Consider the following 20,406-nt stretch of genomic DNA (forward strand, 5'->3'; position numbering starts at 1 on the left):
GTGCATTGGTTATTTGGAAAATAGTGGTTCATTGAGTTCCATGGGTCTTTAAAACCTGACATTTCAATATGTAATATCAAAAAATTATATCCATTAATACCACTACAGATCTTATCATAAAAGTCGTGAAGTATTATTATGAAGCTGTCAAGCTCATGGTGGTAGACATGTTTAATAAGTTCTCATTTTTACTTGAAAGTTCGAATTTTAGCATTCTTAGCAAATACTGTCAGTTATTTTCCTTGAAATGACTGGCTCACTTGTTTCATTTTTGAGAAAATATCTGCCAGGTGCCAAGTTTAAATCATGATAGTTTGTCATATATTCTTTCAAGTAAAAATCATGTTCCTTGAGAGAATTGGCTAGTCGAGCTTACAACTCAAAAAATGATACAGCCATGTCTTGGTTTGCAGCAGAAGTGAGTTATGCATACTTTCTGTTTTGTCCAATAGAATGTTCAAAAGACATGTACTCGGGGCTCCTGGGTGGCTCAGTTGTTAAGTGTCTGCCTTCGGCTCAGGTCATGATCCCAGGGTCCTGGGATCGAGCCCCTCATCGGGCTCCCTGCTCGGCGGGAAGCCTGCTTCTCCCTCTCCCACTCCCCCTGCTGTGTTCCCTCGCTCACTGTGTCTCTCTCTCTGTCAAATAAATAAATAAAATCTTCAAAAGACGTGTACTCAACAGTTAAAATTCAATTAAAAAATTAATAGTTTTTGCAACTTTATCTAGGAAATTCTTAAGTAAAACTGTTTTTTCTTTCTTTCTTTTTTTTTAACTGCAAGTGCTTGGTGGTGACTCATACAGTGACTGCTAGCACAGTTTGGGGCCTGCTGTCCTGCTTTTAAGTGAAGGCACCAGGAGTTTCCATTTTGCTCTTGCATCATCAGTGCATGTGTTGACAAAGTGAAAAAGGCACATACTATCTTAATATTTTATGAAAATAGATTTGACCTGGTGGATGCCCTGAAAGAATCTTAGAAACCCTTAGGGGTTTGCAGACCACACTTTGAGAACTGCTACTTTGGGCTATTGTACTTTTATCGAAGACATCTTCAGTCTGAAGTGGGATGACTATTGGTCAGAAATATTTGGATGGGGAGAGTATTGTTATTATAAAGGAAGGGAGGTCAAATTTGATAATCAGTGAGGACCTACCTGATTTCCAGTTTTATTTGTGGGCTGGAGGTGAGGCAGATGGGTATGAGAGATAGGTGGCATGGCTCTTTTATGTTTTATTAAACACTTCCCATTGTATCTCTTCTTTTTTTTTTTTAAGATTTTTAAAAATGATTTTATTTATTTGCGAGAGAGAGAGAGCGGCGCGTGTGCGAGAAGTGGGGGGAGGGGAGAAGGGAGGGCAGAGGGAGAGAATCTTCAGGCAGACTACACACTGAGCACAGAGCCCGATGCAGGGTTTGATCCCATCACCCATGAGATCTTGACCTGAGCTGAAACCAAGGGTTGGACGCTCAACTAACTGACCACCCAGGCACCCCTAAAGACTTTTATTTTTAAGTAATCTCTACAACCGGTGTGATGCTTGAACTCACAACCCCAGACCAAGAGTCATATATGCTCTACTGACTGGGCCAGCCAGGTGCCCCTTCACTTCTAAATTTAGTTGAGACATTCTGGGAGAAGAGAAGGATAGTAGCAGGATTTCAACGGTATGGTACAGCAGCTAGGGTGAAGTTTTGCCATCTACCCTGAAAGAATTATAAATTAGAGATATATAGGAGGGCGATCTCTGTGTTTATTTCCAAAGCAGAGACTCAAGAAAACAGTGAAAAGGTAATACAAGATTCTAATAAAGCTCTTAATTCGTATTGTGAATTATAGAACACTACTTTTTATAAAGCCTTATTTTTTTAGAGAAACTTAGGAGTGACATAGAACTGATAAATGAGTAGAATTTTGCTGGATTTTTGTATATAATCATCTCTAGAGCCCCAGAAACTGAGGATTCATTTTGTGTGGTCAACTTCAAATACTTTCTAATTCCAAATATCTGAATTAATGAGCCTTGTCTTCAGAAATATGAGCTACGCTGGGCAATATCAATGGATTTTCTAAAAATAATGTAAATGTCTTCTGTTTAATGTTATTTGAGGGCAATAAAATGCAGAATTCTTCTCTCTAAAAAAAAAAGGTAATACAGGAAAGTTAGAAACTACAAAGGAGTACAAAACAGAAGTCACCCATAATTCTACCACCTGAAGATACCAAAACGTTAACAGTAATCTAGAGGAAAGGTGCTTTTCTAGCCTGTGACACAGGGCAGTTATTTGTCATTAGGGAACTGTTCAGATCGTTTGCAGCCATCTGCATTGGCGCTGTCTGTGTTTGTCACGGGGCTGCAGAGCTGACAATCCCGGCAGTGCTGCTCACAGATGGAATATGAACGGTGCCTTCCAGAATCAGGCAGTGCTGCAGCTCTGCCAGGTATACACTGTCTGCACAGGAATGATAGTATAAATATACCTGTAATTAAAGTTATGCAAGAGTCATTTTTAGACTTTTAAAATTTCATGATTTTGTTAAACAGAGTTTCCTAATATGGAAGAAAAAATACTTTTTTCACTTTGGAGAAAACCTGGTGGGTAGGGATCACTAACAGAAGAGAAAATGTTCTGGGGCGCCTGGGTGGCTCAGTCGGTTAAGCATCTGCCTTCAGCTCTGGTGTGATCCCAGGGTCCTGGATGGAGCCCCTCACTGGGCTCCCTGCTCAGTGGGGAATCTGCTTCTCCCTCTCCCTCTGCCTGCCGCTCTGCCTACTTGTGCTCTCTGTCTCTCTGTCAAATAAATAAATAAAAATCTCAAAAGAAAAAGATAAAGAGAAAATGTTCTAGGAAGTCATTAATTTTGATGATTTTTTTAATTGCCAGGTTCAGCCCTACTGCCTGATGATCAGAGCCAGAAGTACAGATCTCCGGGAAGTTCAGCCCCTGTGGAGAAAACCACACCCTTCTTACCAGCGTATATCTACCAGAATCAAACCCAAGAAAAAACGCACACTTCCAGCATTTTAGCTGATGAACAAAACAACTTCTGTAGAACTGCTCACCCAGATTTTGTCTTAACTTCAAAAAGTGGTGCTTCTCTCAATTTGTTTTGTGAGGCACAATATCAAGAAGCACTTGTGAAAAAAAATGATTTGAAGGAAGAAAACTATAACCATTCTTTAGGTGAGGTACTTATATTTCTCTCTTCTGTACCCCTAATTAGCAGTGTTACCAAGTTGTGCTAAGATAAGAAAAGTCCTTTCTGCATTTTTTTCTTGTCCTCTCTGGCTTTAATTATGAGCCCCTACACGTTGTGCAGCCACTGAACCTGGATTAGATGTAGAGCTGGACATAGAATTTGTGACTTTGCAAGAATAATTGCAGTACTTATGCTGACTTCAAACCTCCCCTTGGAGCATGGCGTCTTCAAAAAGGGAGACAGTGAGTTCCGTGTATACCATTTTTCTTGGAAAGCGTAGAAATAGTTTGAGGTTGACTTAAAATGTGCATGGTGGTGGTGGTGGGGAAACATGCTAGAAGGTGTGAAATGGGAGAAATAGGCTGGTGATGGCAGTTTTTATTCAGAAAAGAAATCCCCTCCAACCCAGACATTCCGTTTGTCCTCACTTCATCTCTGTATTCCCAGCACCCAGCATGTTCCTGCCAGAGAACCAGCAGTGTCTGATGGTCTGAACTCATGGAGCTCTCATGGCATTTTCTTCTGGTCTTTTTTTCTTAACTCCTATTTCTGTGCCCCCCTCCCCACTTCCATTTTTTTTTTTTTTTTTTTACATTTTGTAACCATAAAATATTGTATAATTGTGTTCTTTGCCCTCTCAATATGGAAAATGCTTATGGTACATTCCGTAGTCTTCATAACCATAATTTTAATGGTTGTCATCATTATGCTAGTTATCAAATAATATATCAGTATTTAATGTTCTTTGCAGTAGGGCAATATTTTCCAATATTTTTTATTTAAATTTAATTTTCAGTTTGAATGGTGTTTTCATGAATATGTTCTGTGGAGTAAGTTATTAAAAATACAAATACTATGACAAAAGGTATCTACACTTACTACTTAGGATTGGGCACTTTGTGCATAATATTTTATTTCTAATTTAGAATAATTCCTTAGTATGGAAAGGTCTAATGCCTTTAAACATTTTTTTAAACATTATACTCTCTTAACCTTTTATTTTGGAAAATTTCAAACATCCGGAAAACTTGAAAGTCCACTGCAATGATTAGCAGTAGAGCTCAATTCAGCAGTTAATATTTTGCCGTGTTTACTTTGTCTCTATATATTTATACCTACATCTATAATATCTCTGTATTTATATGTAATTTGCTCAATCATTTCATTGCAAGTAATATGTAGACATTATGTTCTATTATTTTAAATATTTCAGCGTGCATCAAGTAAAAAATTCGGACATTGTTCTGTATAGTCTCAGTACTATTCTGTAATATTCAAATCCATTTTAGAATTCCTGCTATTGTCCCAAAAATGTCTTTTAAAGGTGTTTAAAAAAAACCAAACAAACAGGATCTAATCAAGTTCATCTATCACATTTGGTTGTTATAGCTTTTTAGTCAATTTTAATTTAGAAAAGTCCACACTTTTTCATAACATTAACTTTTTGAAGAATATCATGTTTTAATTAGGGTTTTGCAGTTTATCTCTGTAATATTAAAGAAATCCTTGAGAGCTCTAAAATCTTTGGCATACATTACTTTTTTTTTTTTTTAAAGATTTCTTTATTTCAGAGAGAGAGTGAGCGCACATGCAAAGAGGGGGTGGAAGGGGCAGAGAGAGAAAGAGAGAAGCAGACTCCCTGCTGAGCACAGAGCTCATTGTGGGGCTCAATCCCACAACCCCAAGACCATGACCTGAGTCAAAATCAAGAGTTGAATGCTCAACTGACTGAGCCACTCAGGTGTCCCTGGCATACATTACTTTTGATAAATATTTTTTTAGCATAGTAACTTGTAAAATTCGATTTTACAAGACTTTACTCTTGATTTTTTTGAAACTAAATTTTCCTAATTTTTATCCTAGGAGAAGGTATTTTACCATGTTGGGAGAAAGTGACCGAACCGATTGAGGAAGGGAATGATGTGAATGTAAAAAAAATTGGTGATTCTTCAGAAGTGGCTAATATTGAAGAAAGGTATCATCCATGTTGAAAAGAATAAGAAGAGTGACCGTTTAATGTTATACACAGCTATTAAGATAGAGCCCTTTCTTTTTTTTTTTTTAAAGACCATGGTTTTCTTGTTTTTGCTTGAATATGCTTTTAAGTATAATGTTAAAGGTACAACTTATCACATATTGTCAGCAACAGACAGCTGTTAGGGAGATATATCAGTTCAAGTAGCTTTGACATTGTTTTGGAAGAACTGAGCAAAGTTTTTTCACCAAAGAGAAAAAATCTGGATAAAATTAATCTTTCAAATAGTTAAGTAAATCCCATTTTGGCAAAGACAATAACAAATTACTATTGAGTCTTATATTTGGTGTCACCTATGAATTATAATTGGGTAAGTCTGGTTACAGAATTTAAAAATCTTATGACAAAGATAAAATACCAATATTGAGGTTTATTATATTCTTAAATATTTGAAATATTTTAGTATATGTTATGGATGGGCAAATGACTTCTGATTATTGCTCTACATTGTCAAGGCTCTTTGTTTAAGATGCATATTTGATGAAATTTTCAAAATATCAAAAGTTAATCTACAGGCAATAAATGGACTTCAAAAGGGCTTTTTCCCCAAAAAAAGCCCTTTTTTTATTTTGGGAGATGGGGTGGGATTATAGCTTTCATTGGATTCTCAACAAGGGTCTATGACTTTGAAAAAGGTTAGTTCTTAGTGTAGTCAGGGGTGTCTGTGTCAGGCACACTAAGTGTTAGATATTCACCACATCTTGATTTGCATGTTAAATAACTTTATTTTTGTGATTAGACCTATTAAAGCTGCTATCAGAGAAAGGAAACAGACATTCGAAGACTACTTAGAAGAACAAATTCGGCTGGAAGAACAAGAACTGAAACGAAAACAGCTAAGGGTAGGCATTTCCGCTATTTTGATTAAGTTAACTAAGACTTTAGAGATTTGTTTATAATTTGCTTTAAAAATAACTTCGAGATAACTTGGATATACCAGAATTAATTCAAATATTGGTCTCTATTTTAGGAAGCAGAAGGATCGTTCCTAATCAAAGCAAAACCGAAACAACCATTCTTGAAACGAGGAGAAGGTTTAGCTAGATTTACTAATGCTAAATCTAAGTCTCAGAAAGGGAGAGAAAGTAAACTAGTGACTAATCAGAGCATTTTAGAGGACCAACCTGTGTTTAAAATGGATAGACCACAATTCCAGCGGAAAACTGCTCTTATAAATAAAGAACTGTGTACAGATAACCCTCCTGTTAAAAAGAACAGTAAAGGTAGAGCCAAGAGTTGTTTTATCACACTCAGTCAGAAGCCAAAAGTGCTTAAGAGTAGTAACAGGAAAAGTCTTCCTCCATCAGGATTGAAAATACCTGGAGGGAAGAAATGTGATGGGCAATTTAGAGAACAGATCAAATTAGAAAAAAAAGTGGAGTCTAATAATAGAGAAAATGTACCCGAGTGTGCAAAACCTTGTGATACTGGTTGCAAAGTCTGGAATAAGACACAGGGTAAAGATAGACTTCCTCTTTCGGCAGGACTGGTCAGCTGCGTGTCTTCGAATAGCCCAAAAAATGAGACCTTGAAAAAGTCAGAATCTTCTCTTGACATTTCTCTTCAGAAAAAGTTAGAGACTTGGGAACGAGAAAAGGAAAAGGAAAATTTGGAGTTAGATGAATTTTTGTTTTTGGAACAAGCTGCTGATGAAATATCATTTTCCAGTAATTCCTCATTTGTACTGAAGATCTTAGAGAGGGACCAGCAGATCTGCAAAGGTCACCGGCTGTCTTCCACCCCTGTCAAAGCTGTACAGCCGGAGATGGTGACCCTGGATCCTGCTATCCAGTCTAACCACAGTGAGGCTCCAGACTGTACTGAACCTGAACATGCGGGTGAGTGTGAGGTCGCACCCAACCAACCTGATTCAGTCTCCTCGCCTGAAGGTTATAGGGAACAGTTGTGTAAAGTCAGTAGGAAAGCGTTCCAAATGAACACTTCTGAAAATCAGACTTGGTGGAATGTAAGTGATGAGGAAGGTGTCACAGACAGTGACAGTAGCACTGACTCTGAGGAGCAACTTGATGTTACCATAAAACCATCAACCGAGGATAAAGAGAGGGGTTTCAGCAGCAGAGAGGACAGTCCACAAGTCTGTGATGGTAAGGGGCCTTTTAGGGACACTGGGACTCAAGAAGAAGATAAAAGGAGAGATGTTGATTTAGATCTGTCTGATAAAGATTACAGTAGCGATGAGTCTGTCATTATAGAAAGCTTGAAAAACAAAGTTTCTGAGTCCTCAAGAAGACCCTCATCCATAAGTATGAGTAAAATTGACTTTGACGATGAAAGAACTTGGACTGACCTTGAAGAGAATTCATTTAAACATCGTGCTGTTCTTGGGAATGAGGCCTTTTATGGGACTCCTCAAACAGCCTACCCTAAGAGTGAAATATGTGTATCGGACAAAACAATCAAGAGGAAGGTTGCACCAGTTAAGAAGGGAGAAGACTTGAGCAAACTTGGTAGGAGCACAAGCCCTCCTCCTACATCGGATCTCATGATGAAATTCTTCCCTGCTTTGAAACTGAAACCAAAACCAGATTCACACTTGGGAAATGAACCCAAGTTAAACCCAAGTCAAGACCAACCACTTGGTAAGTCAGCATTATAAAATAAATAGGTATCAGAATGTTATAAATTTCGCATTTACAGGCACCTAGGTGGCTCAGTTCGTTAAGCAACTGCCTTCAGCAGCTCAGGTTATGATCCTGGAGTCCCGGGATCGAGTCCCACATCGGGCTCCCTGCTCAGCGGGGGGGTCTGCTTCTCCCTCTGACCCTCTTCCCTCTCGTGCTCTCTGTCTCCCATTCTCTGTCTCAAATAAATAAATAAAATCTTTAAAAAAAAATTTCACATTTACCTTATTAGTCTGCTGTCAGAATGCTTAAAATTCTACCTTTCTAGTTGCTCAGTAGAAGTCTAAATAGGTGATTTGTTAAAATTTGATTTATTTTGTGGGCCTAAATAATAGCCACTAGTATAAAAGATTTGGATGCATTGTGATTTCAGATTTTTTGAATTTAAGTCTATGCCTTATTCTCAAGGCTTTAAAATTAATTAATTTATTATAAAGTGAGATAACACTTTTGTAACCAGAGAGTACCCAGTTTATGGTTTGTGTCACTGTGAGGTGAACCCGTTTGTGTGTATACTTTTTTTTTTTTAAAGATTTTATTTATTTATTTGAGAGAGAGAGAATGAGAGATAGAGAGCATGAGAGGGAAGAGGGTCAGAGGGAGAAGCAGACTCCCCGCTGAGCAGGGAGCCCGATGCGGGACTCGATCCCGGGACTCCAGGATCATGACCTGAGCCGAAGGCAGTCGCTTAACCAACTGAGCCACCCAGGCGCCCTGTGTGTATACTTTTTAAAATGACTATGTTTTTACTTAATTTTTTTACTACCTCATGCACTAACTTGCTAAATAGGACCAAGAAGAAATACAGTAAAACTGAAGTTTCCTTTCTTTCCTGGACCTATGCGCCTAGTTCCCTTTCCTAGAGGAACCTACATTCCCATTTCATTTGTGTATTCTAAAAAGATTCTGTACATATGAAAGCATATGGGTGAGTGGGTATATCATCTTCTTTGTACACAAATGAAAACATGTATTTTGTGTACCATTCTTCACCTTGTTTTTTTTTTCTTTAAAGATTTTATTCATTTCATTTACTTGAGAGAGAGCACACATGAGTGGGTGGAGGGGAAGAAGGGAGGGAAGGGCAGAGGGAGAGGGGAAGCAGACTCCCCGCTGAGCGCAGAGCCTGCAGCCCGTGCTCGATCCCAGGACCCTGAGATCATGACCTGAGCTGAAGGCAGCCACTTAACCAACTGAGTCACTCAGGTGTGCCCTCTTCACCTTGTTTATAATAAATTTTGAAGATTGTTCTTTTCCACATACACATCTGCCTATTCCATTTAATAGCTATATAGTACTCAGTTAATGTGATGGGCTTTTAAAATTCATATTGAAAAATTCCTTTCTATTATATCATATTATAAACTCTGAATGCCTAGCAAAGCATAGGTGCTTTAAAATATAAATTATAACTTAAACTATTTAAAAAATACTCTGACTTAAAGTTTGGAAGCTTAAAAAGTATAGAATGAAAAATGTTTATAACTAAACTATCCAAAGGTAGGTGTGATATCATTTTGGGATATTTCCTTCCAGTCATTTTTCCTATGTATTTTTAATATAGTACAGTTATTTGTTAAAGCTTACCTCATCTTTTTTGACCAAGTGTATAATATACATTGGCCGTATCTTTAAAACTGTGTATTTTTTAAAAAGATGTTATTTATTTATTTGAGAGAGAGAGAGAGCACACACCAGGGGAGGGAGAGGCAGAGGGAGAAGCAGGCTTCCCGCTGAGCAGGGAGCCAGAAGTGGGACTCGATCCCAGGACCCTGGGATCATAACCTAAGCCAAAGGCAGATGCTTAACCGACTGAGCCACCCAGGTGCCCTTTTTTGTGTATTTTAAAAATGGTTGCAGAACATTATATGAATGCTGCATTATTTTATTCAGTAATTTCCTTAATGTTGGATACTTAAAATTATTTTTCACTATGAGAAATAACACTGCAATGCATATTTTTATGCAAAAATCAGTTTTTCAATGGGTAATGGAAGGACAGAAGCATTGGCTATTTTACTCTTTTAAATAGCAAATTTGGTACGGAAAAAGTCGATTTATATTTCTGTGACTAGTGGGCATAAACTTTGATTTTGGTGTTGATTAGTGCTTTAGATGTCTATATATGTGTATATATTACTTATTCATGTTCTTAAGCTGTTTATATATGTGTAGATATTCATTCATTTTTAAAAGATTTATTTTTAAAGATTTATTTATTTTAGAGCGAGCATGTGAGCATGTGCAAGTGGAGGGGAGGGTCAGAGAGAGAGGGAGAATCCTTGAGCAGACTCCTTGCTGAGTGGGGGGCCTGACGTGGGGCTTGATCCCAGGACCCCAAGATTATGACCTGAGCAGAAATCAAGATTCAGCCACTCAACTGACTGAGCCACCCAGGAGCCCCTATTTATTTATTTGAGAGAGAGAGAGCGCGAGCACGTGAGCTTGGAGGGCGGAGTAGAGTGGAGAGGGGGAGAAGCAGACTCCCTGCTGAGCATGGAGCCCAACACATGGCTCTCATGAACCCAAGATCATGACCTGAGCCAAAACCAAGAGTCAGTTGTTTAACCAACTGAGCCCCCAGGCATCCCTATATGTATATACTTAAATTGAAGTATAATTGGAGTATAATTGATGTACAACATCCTATTAGTTTCAGGTGTACCTCATAGTGATTCAGTATTTTTATACATTGCAAAATGATCCCATGATAAGTCTAGTTACCATCTGTTACCCTACAAAGTTCTTTCAATATTGGGTGTTATCAAAAAGACAAAAAAATGTATGTATTAGTTTTTAAAAAAACTATTTGAATTTCTTTTTATATGTAATGTTAATTCATTATCAGGTTGATACTCTTGAGGTAGAATAATGTCTTTCTTAAATTTAGATTGGTTTCATCTGGAAAGTTAGGCCAAATATTTTTGTTGTTATTAGAAACATTTTAATAGTACCAATGTTTACAATATTTTTGGCTCGTAGTGTTAATAGCTTAGCTAATGTTTTTTGCTGCTGAAGGCCTTTTGTGAAGTTCAGTATTATGACCTATTTTATAGGTGACAGTGCTCGATCTCAAGTTTTGAGAGAGAAAGTTATTGAATTGGAAACAGAAATAGAAAAATTTAAAGCTGAGAACACATCGTTAGCTAAACTTCGCATTGAACGGGAAAATGCCTTGGAAAAACTTAGGTAAGTTAGTATCTGTAAGTTGGGAAAAAATATAGTGATTCAGTTTTATCTTCAAGATTATATTATAAGATGAATAAGATCTGAGGATCTAATGTATAACATGGTAGTGATAATTGATAACAGCGTATTTGTATAATTGAAATTTGCTAAGAATGTGGAACTTAAATGTTCTCACCAAAAAAAAAAAAGTAAATATGAGGTGATGAGTGTGTTAATTAACTGAATGGGGAAATTCTTTCACAACATATCACATTATAAATGTTCCTTGTTGTTTTTGTGTGTGTATATTTTAGTTGTATTGTATGTTAGTTGGTTAAAATATAAATGCATATGAGGCAAAAAAAGATTATATATAAAATATTTGAAGTGACTTTTGTCAGTCTAACAAGATAAAGGAAAAAAGTGAAACCTTTTTTTTTTGAAATCTTAACCACATAAAATTTTTTAATTAAAATTACCCATTACAGTCAGAAATGTGTTAAAAAGGGAATTCTCTTAGTGAGGAGATCATAAATTGAATTTTGAAAAGCATTTTGAAGCTGTGAATTCAAGTGCTACCTTGGCCAGTGCATTAATTTTCTAGGGCTACTGTAACAAAGTACAGTTGATCCTGAACAATGTGGGGGGTAGGGGCTCCATCCCCCTATACAGCCAAAAAGCCACATAAAATTTTTGACTCCCTAAAAGCTTAACTACTAATAGTGTACTGTTGCCTGGAAGTCTTACCGATAACAAACAGTTGATTAACACATGGTATGTTACATGTGTTAGATAGGTAATTCTTATAATGAAGTAAGGTAGAGAAAAAATGTTAAGAAAGTCATAAGGAAGAGAAAATACATTTATAGTACTGTACTGTAAAAATTTGTATATAAGTGGATCCATGCAGTTCAAACCCCTGTTGTTCAAGGATCAACTGTACACACAAACTAAGTGGCTTAAAGCAACAGGAATTTACTTCGTCATGGTTCTGGAGGCTAGAAGTCTTGAAGTCAAGGCATCAGCAGAGCTATGCTTTCTATCCTATCTTATAGTGGTTGCTGTCAATCCTTGACATTTCTTGGCTTACAGCTGGATATTGGGGTTGTTTCTTCCTTTGGATTATTGTGAATAATGCTATTAACATTGGTTTGTGAATATCTGTTCAGGTCTCATCTTTTAGTTCTTTTGGATATATACCTAGGGGTGGAATTGCTGGCTCAAATGGCAATTCTTTACTTAACTTTTTGAGGAACCACCATACTGATACTGACTGGTTGTATCAGTTTACATCACATTAATTGATTTGATATGTTGAGCCATCCTTCTCTTCCAGGGATGAATCCCAGTAGGTCATGGTGTAAATCCTTTTAATGTGCTGTTGGATTTGGTTTGCTAGTATTTATTGAGGATTTTTACATATGTATTCATCAGGGATTGCCCTATAGTTTTCTTGTGTCATTGTCTGGCTTTGGTGTCCAAGTGACTACCCTCATGAAATGAGTTTGGGAGTATTCCTTTTCTTTTTTGGAAGAGTTTAGGCAAGATGGGTATTAATTATTTTTTTAGTGTTTGCTGGAATTTACCTGTGAAGCCATCTGGTCCTGAACTATTCTTTCTTGAGAGGCTTTTGATTACTGATTCAGTTTCCTTATTATTGGTCTGTTCAGGCTTTCTATTTCTTCTAGATTTAGTTTTGGTAGGTTGTATATTTCTAGGAATTTATCTGTTTCTTCTAGATTATCCAGTTTTGGGGATATAATTGCTCATAATATGATCCTTTTTATTTCTGGGGCATCTATTGTAATGTGTCTTCTTTCATTTATGATTTTGAGTTTTCTCTCTTAAGTCTAGTAGGGGTTTGTTGATTTTGTTTTTTCCTTCTGAGACTTCCATAATGAATGTATTGGTTCTTTTTTGTAGTGTCGCATAGATCTCATGGCTTTCTTCACTCTTGTTCATTCTTTTTCTCTTTTTTTCTTCTAACCTCAAATTACCTTTGAGTCCACAGATACTTTCTTATGCTTAGGTCTGTTGTTGAAGCTCTCTATTGTATTTTTTCACTTCATTCATTGTATTCTTCAGCTCTAGAATTTCTGGTTTTCAAGTTTTATTTATTTTTAAGTAATCTCTACATCCCACATGGGGCTCAAACTCATGAAACCTGAGATCAAGAGTCACATGCTCCACCAACTGAACCAGCCAGGTGCCCCCCCTTTAAGTTTTATTTATTTAGTTTTTTAAGTAATTGTTGGTGCTTTTTAAAAATGATTTTTATCTCTTTGTTGAACTTCTTGTTTTTTTTTTCATGTAGTATTTTCCTGATTTTGTTGTTTATCTGTGTTCTCTTGTAGTTTGCTGAGCTGCTTTAAAAGAGTTATTTTGAGGGGCGCCTGGGTGGCTCAGTCATTAAGCATCTGCCTTTGGCTCAGGTCATGATCCTGGGGTCCTGGGATCGAGCCCCGCATCGGGCTCTCTGCTCCGCGGGAAGCCTCCCTCTCCCTTTCCTGCTCCCCCTGCTTGTGTTCGCTCTTTCGCTGTGTCTCTCTCTGTCAAATAAATAAATAAAATCTTTAAAAAAAAAGTTATTTTGATTCTTTGTCAGGCAATTCTTAGATTTGCATTTCTTTGGGCTTGGTCGCTGGAGCTTTATTAGTTTCCTTTGGTGGTGTCACATTTGCCTGATTCTTGTGTAGCCTTGTGTTGACATTTTTTCATTTGAAAGGCCAGAAAACTCTGTCTTTACAGACCAGTTTTGGCAGGTAAAGCCCTTTTCCAAGCGGATCCCTGGACTGATGGCCTGATTCTAGGATCACAATTGAATGGGATTATAGTGTGGCTACTGCTGGGTCCACACTGGAGTCCATAATTGGCAGGTCTCTTCACAGGGGCATGGTGGATGTGGTTCCTACTAGATCCCCAGTTGAACAGGACTGCTTGTAGGACCACAGTCCAGCAGTGCTGGAGCTAGTCATGGGGCTGCTTCCAGGTCCACTGTTGAATGTGCAGGCAGTGGGTCTGTTATGAGGGGTGACAATGGGTGTGGCTCCTGCCAGGTTTTTGAGCATCCTCCTGCTGGCCCCTTGGTGTCCTCCTGCTGGGTCCCTGCTCACCCAGGGATACAGCAGGGCTAGCGCCAGGTTACAGGACTGTTTCAGATTTCGTAGTTATGACTGAGGTCTGTTGGGCCTGTTACCAGGGACACAGATGGGTGTGGCTCCTCCTGGGTCCTTTGGCAGATGGGCTTGGGGTTTCTCAACCTCCTACCTGGATGGTAGAGCTCCCACAAAAGTACTTTTATCTGTGTATGGCTTTCATCTTCTTGTTTGTGTAGGGAGATGTGAGCTGGGGATCTCCTGTTCCACCATCTTGATATGTCACTCTCCCTGATCAACATTCTCCTAAGTTAAGACACCAAAGTCCTGACACTGGTCTATAAGACCCTAATTTATTTGTCCCTCTCTTTTATTTGTGTGGTGTTTTTTTTGTTTTGGTTTTTTGGTTTTTTTGTGACGGTTTTTCCTACTTTTCTGCCTCATGCTCACTCTGATCCACTCTGGCCTCCTACCTGATCTTTGATCACATCAGGCATATTTCTACCTCAGGGCTTTTGCATGTGGTGCTCCCTCTTTCTGAGCTGTTTTGTCCAGATATTCTTATGGCTCTTTTCTCAGTTCCTTCAGGTTTTACTTAAAATATTATCTCAGCAAGATAATTATCTCATTATCTTATTTTATATTATATAATTATCTAATTATATAATTATCTCATTCATAATTTCAGTCTCCCTGATATTTCCTACCCTCATTCCTTGCATTATTTTTCTCCTTTTAATGTGCCATATATTTTATCTTGTTATTGTCTGTCTCTTCCATTAGATTGAGAAGCTCCAAGAAAGTAAGGATGTTTATTTTTTTCACTGTGGTTTCTCCAGTACCCAGGGTAGTGCTTGATTCATAGTAGATGCTCAATGAATATTTGTTGGAAGAATGCTTTATGGAGTTAACTGACAGTTTATTTCAGTACTATGGACTGAAGACGGATTCACCAAGACCAGCAGCTCCTCCATTCCAGGCTGTCACTGATGTTCCATTTTGTACCACATGTGGATTACTCCCTCACAATGGTCCCTTTAAATGATAACATGGTTTGGTCATTTTAGGAAAGAAATTACAGACTTTGAACAACAGAAAGCAAAAGAATTGGTTCGAATAGAAGAGTTTAAAAAGGAGGAAATGAGGAAGCTACAAAAGGAACGCAAAGTTTTTGAAAAGTATACTGTAGTTGCAAGAACTTTTCCAGATAAAAAAGAACGTGAAGAAATACAGGTATGCCAGTTCTTTATGTTATACTTATGTAAGTTAGTAAGGATGACAGTTTTGTAAGAATCTCAGAGTTAAATGATGTGTCAAAGAGAAATGGGGTGTCAATTTTTTTAAACATTTTTTTTTAAAGATATATTTATTTTTTTGAGAGCAGGGAGAGGGGCAGAGGGAGAGGAAGAAATTCCTTAAGCAGACTCCCTGCTGAGTGTGGAGCCCAACATGGGGCTCGATTTCAGGACCCTGAGAACATGATCTGAGCTGAAATCCAGAAGCAGATGCTTAACCAGCTGAGCCACCCAGGGGCCCCTGGGTATCAATTTATTAATCATCCATTGACTCAGTAAGTAATCTGAGACTGCATGAGGAACATTTTTTGTAGTCTGACTTTTAAAGAGTAAAATATATCAGTTCTTTTCTTACTTACTAAAGGCTTCCAAAAAGAAGAAAAAAAAGACTACAGTAATGCCATGGATGAATTAATAAGCCAAGAGTTGGAAATTCACCAGCATCATGTTGTGTTGATCTGATTGACACCCCTTACACCAAATACTGTTACTTCTAGTCATTTATATAAATTTAAGGCCCCTATACTAATAGGGTGTTTAATTTTAAAACTTATCAACTGATAGGCCAAATAATCAGTCCTATTTATTTCAAAGTTAGAATGGACAGAATCAGAGGAATGTAGTAGTTAAAAATAACCACTGCAGGGGCACCTGGGTGGCTTAGTCAGTTAAGCGTCCTGACTCTTGGTTTTGGCTCGGGTCCTGAGATTGAGTCCCACATCAGGCTCCGCACTTTGCATGGAGTCTGCTCAAGTTTCTCTCTCCATCTCCCTCTGCCCCTCTCCTCCCATGCTCTCTTTCACTCTCTCTCTAAAATAAAAATAAATAAGTCTTTAAATAAAAATAACTAATGCATTTCTAGTGAAAACTGTAAACTTTCTAGAAAAAAACATAGGTGAATATATTTGTGACATTGGCATATGCAGAGATTTCTAAGAGAGGACACAAAGAACTAAGTATAAAGAAAACACAGACATACTGAACTTCATTACAAGTAATACTGCAGGGGCGCCTGGGTGGCTCAGTTGGTTAAACAACTGCCTTTGGCTCAGGTCATGATCCTGGAGTCCCAGGATTGAGCCTCATGTCGGGCTCCCTGCTCACTGGGGAACCTGCTTCTCCCTCTGCCTCTGCCCCTTCCCCTTGCTCCTGCTCTCTCTCGCTCACTCTCAAATCAATAAATAAAATCTTAAAAAGAAAAAAAAACAAGTGAAACTTCAATTTATCAAACGGAAAATTTTAAATGGCTCTCCGTTGCTTACGTGGCATAAAATGCAAACTTCCATATTTTAGATACTAGTATTTTTGGGGTGCCAAAAATTGGCTCAGTTGGTTAAGCTCAGTTGGTTAAGCATCCAACTCTTGATCTCAGCTCAGGTCTTGATCTCAGGGTTGTGAGTTCAAGCCCTGCACTGGGCTCCATACTGGGTGTGGAGCCTACTTAGAAAAAAAAAAAATACTAGTAATACTGAGTCCCAGCCTCTGTTTTCTCCCCTCTTGTGTAGTATACCCTTGTCGAGCAAGCTCATCTGCATACCTAAAGCTTAAGTTACCACGTGCCATGTCAGTTAGGGTCTTTAATTCTGTTTATTTTTGTGGGAAGAAACATGTGCTGTTCTGTTTTGGTTAATGCTCAGTTTATTGAATCTAGTATGTTAGACATTCAGAATCTATTTCATAGTTTTAGAACTCATTCCTGAATGCTCCTTCTACTTTGATAGTGTTGACTTAAGCATTAGACCCCTTTCAGACTTGATTATTGCGTGTGACAGTGGGTATTCATTATTTCTGTTTTTGTTACACTTTCTCTTTTTCTTACACTATGCAAATACTACTTTAAAAACAGATATATACTTAATAGAAAACAAACCTGTATTTATTGCTATGCTTCTACTTATTAAATCGTTAAGAGAATAGAGATGGTATATTCAGTCTTCTTTTATATTATAGCTATTTTTAAAAATATTAACTCTCTTCTTTCCGGTGTTCATTCCTTCAACACATTGATTTGAGAACCCTTTATGATGAGCACTGGGGAATTGTTAATGAAGAAGATATTTCTTTCCTCTTGGAATTTACATTCATCATTATTGATTTATAGCCTTTTACAGACTCAAGTTACTCTAATTAATTACAAAATTTCCTTTTTGATAAACAAGTGGCCCCAGTTTGGCCGGTAGGAGCTTCCTTGTCCTTCGGCTTTGCCATTGCCCTTAGATGTTTGAAATTATCCCTGCTTTCTCTAACAACTGGTTATTTCAGATCACCTGGTTTTTTGCTTTTGTTTTTCTTCAACCTGCCCCACATCTGAAATCAGCCATTGTCCAAGGAGCCCTACTAGGGAGCCAATTGGCGTCAGCAGCAGTGGTGTCCTTGCTGTTGGTGCCTGGCGGAGTGGCACCGCTGGCGAAGGGTGATGTCTTTCTGAAGTCATGAGTTCACACTGATTCTTTTATCTTAATCATGTAATTTTATTCTAATTTGCATGCAGTGAGTTTTCATTGACCATTTACACATTGATGTTCAGTCAGATCTCTGCTGAGTTACCAACCTGTGTATCTGTTTCTTCACTCAGAAGATATTTGAGGGGCCAGGATCAATGAGGTGCTGTGTAATGAGCTTGTTAGCTCTGTTTGGATGTTTCAAACTTAACTTACCCTCTTTCTGCTAAATCTGCCTTTTCTTTTGACTTTTTCCCCATTCACACTTGGGATAAAAAGAGGTCTAGGCCTTTTCCATCTTCAAATTCCATCAATAACAATTTCTTTTGACTTTATCTTCTGCATGTGTTTTTTATCCTGACCCTTTCTCTTCCTCTTCTTCACACATATTCATTCTAGCTGTTATTTTTTAAATCCTATTTTCTAGCCCTTTGTGACCAAGCATATTAATATTTTTCACTCCTTTTATTACTCTAATCTTTCGGTCCCGTTAGGACCTTCCAATTCATTGGTTTTCCCCACCCTCTTATGTCCTTAAACCCCAGAGTCAGTCACTCTAATCATTTCTATAAGTGTATTCTTTACTCCCTTTCTCAAGTCATGATATTTTGTTGGCAAGACTGTAAGCCTGGCATTTCCTGCCTACTTCATCTTTGTTCCCATAACACTTAGTTTAGCTGGAAGAAAAATTTCATGGGAAACAGGCTCATTTTTTTTTTAAGATTTTATTGATTTATTTGAGAGAGAGAGCATGAGAGGGGGGAGGGTCAGAGGCAGAAGCAGACTCCCTGCTGAGCAGGGAGCCCGATACGGGACTTGATCCCGGGACTCCAGGACCATGACCTGAGCCGAAGGCAGTTGCTCAACCAACTGAGCCACCCAGGTGCCCCGGGAAACAGGCTCATTTTAAAGTCATGAGCACGAACCATGAGTGGGCCTATATTGTTTCTATTTTCCCTTCTCTCACACTCTTCCATTCCATACTCTGCCCCACCCCCGCACCTTCTCAAACTTCCCTACCCCCTGAAGACCCCGCTTTCTACATGGCTGAGAACTTCCCACTGATCCTACTCTTGGTCTTGCCTTGGTGTCTGAGCCCATGTGCTCTGCCTCTGTCTGTTGCTTAGATGAACTGTCCATGCTTATGGGGAAGCCCTGCTTATATACCAGGTCTCACCCCTTCACTACCTACAGCCCTGCTCCAGCATTTCTTGTTTCTCTAACACCACCCATTTTCCACTCAACTGAACCTTGTCATCAGTGTACACACTTGCTCTTACTTAAAATCTCTCTTGCCCCCATACTCCTGGGGTCACAATGCTGTTTCTTTGTTTCTTTGTAGCAAAACTCCTTGAAAGTGTTGTCTGTTTCACTGTCTACCATCTCAGCTCCTGTTGTGTCTCCACATGCTTCCGTCCACACCACTGCCCTGAAACTGCCCCTGTTTTGGTCCCTGGCCTCTCCCTGATGGGGAGCTCGCAGTCCTCCTGTGACTTGGCCGCCAGCAGCATACGACTCATTAGAGTTTTTGTTCGTTTGACTCATCAGAGTTTTTGTTTGTTTGACTCGCAGGACGCGTGGTGCTCTGGGTTTCCCCCTTACCTGGCTGGTGCCTTGCCTCGTCCCCTTTCGCTTTTTCCTCATCTTTAACTTAATGGTGGAGGCCACTCAGCAGGGAGGATGATCTCTCTAGTTTCATGCCTTCAGTTAGGATTCATATGCTAAAGACTTCCAAATTTAAATCCTGGCCTGGACCTGCTCTATGTGCTGGTCTGGTCTATCTGACCAGCTACTGGATAGTTCACCTCCACGTGTCTCCAAATGAACTTCTGCACTTCCCTTCCCCAGCCTTCTCCATCTCAGGTGGCAGCATCCCTGACCTTCCACATGCTCAGGCCAGAAACCTAGGAGTGTTTTCTTCTCTTTGTCTCACACTGCTTGCTCTTCTGTCAGAAAACATACCCAGACTTGAGTTGCCATCTCTGAGTTAAAGGACTGGCTGGCCACAGCTCTGCTCCCGCCCTGTCTTTTCCATGGGTTGTTTACCATGGAGCAGCCAGTGATTCTTCTGGAAAGATGACAGGTCTCGTCCCCTCTCTGCCCATGGCCCTTTAATGGCTCCACTTTTTTCTTATAATAAAAGCCCCAGTCCTTACAATGGGCCTCAAATTCCTATATAATCCGGTGTTCTTTCACCTTTTTCCCTCTGTGTCATTCGTTCTGCCCCAGCTCACTGGCCTGCTTACTGTTCTGCGATGGTGCCCAGGCACCCTCCTCCCTGGTGTATTTACTGGTGCTTCTGGGAATGCTCTTCCCCTGAACAGCTATGTGGCTCACTCTGAGCCTCCTTCAGGTCTCTGTTCAGTGAGACCTGCCATATTGAATACTGCAGCTTCCCTTCCCTGCCTACGCTCCCTTCCCCTCAACACTGCTTTCTTCTGCCTGCCTTGCCTTTTCTTCCCTAGGCCCTGTCCCCTTCAACACAACTCTCCCTGCAATCTTTGTTTTGTTCTTTATATTCCAGGGACC

The 20,406-nt window shown here is 38.9% G+C and overlaps 1 protein-coding gene across 4 annotated transcripts in view; it reads left to right on the plus strand.

The window, feature by feature from the left end:
• Window positions 1–20,406, plus strand: part of CPAP (centrosome assembly and centriole elongation protein) — a 49,006-nt gene that overhangs the window by 9,125 nt on the left and 19,475 nt on the right. For all 4 annotated transcript variants that reach the window (XM_025875242.2, XM_025875243.2, XM_073894822.1 and 1 more), the window contains exons 4-9: window positions 2,886–3,185; window positions 5,065–5,176; window positions 5,976–6,078; window positions 6,207–7,836; window positions 10,935–11,067; window positions 15,209–15,374. In XM_025875242.2, coding sequence (XP_025731027.1) covers window positions 2,886–3,185; window positions 5,065–5,176; window positions 5,976–6,078; window positions 6,207–7,836; window positions 10,935–11,067; window positions 15,209–15,374 — 2,444 coding nt within the window. The remainder of the gene's footprint in view (window positions 1–2,885; window positions 3,186–5,064; window positions 5,177–5,975; window positions 6,079–6,206; window positions 7,837–10,934; window positions 11,068–15,208; window positions 15,375–20,406) is intronic.

Source organism: Callorhinus ursinus, unplaced genomic scaffold, assembly GCF_003265705.2.
Source record: "Callorhinus ursinus isolate GAN/ISIS: 27379988/994484 unplaced genomic scaffold, GSC_fseal_2.0 scaffold7, whole genome shotgun sequence".
Taxonomy (NCBI): domain Eukaryota; kingdom Metazoa; phylum Chordata; class Mammalia; order Carnivora; family Otariidae; genus Callorhinus; species Callorhinus ursinus.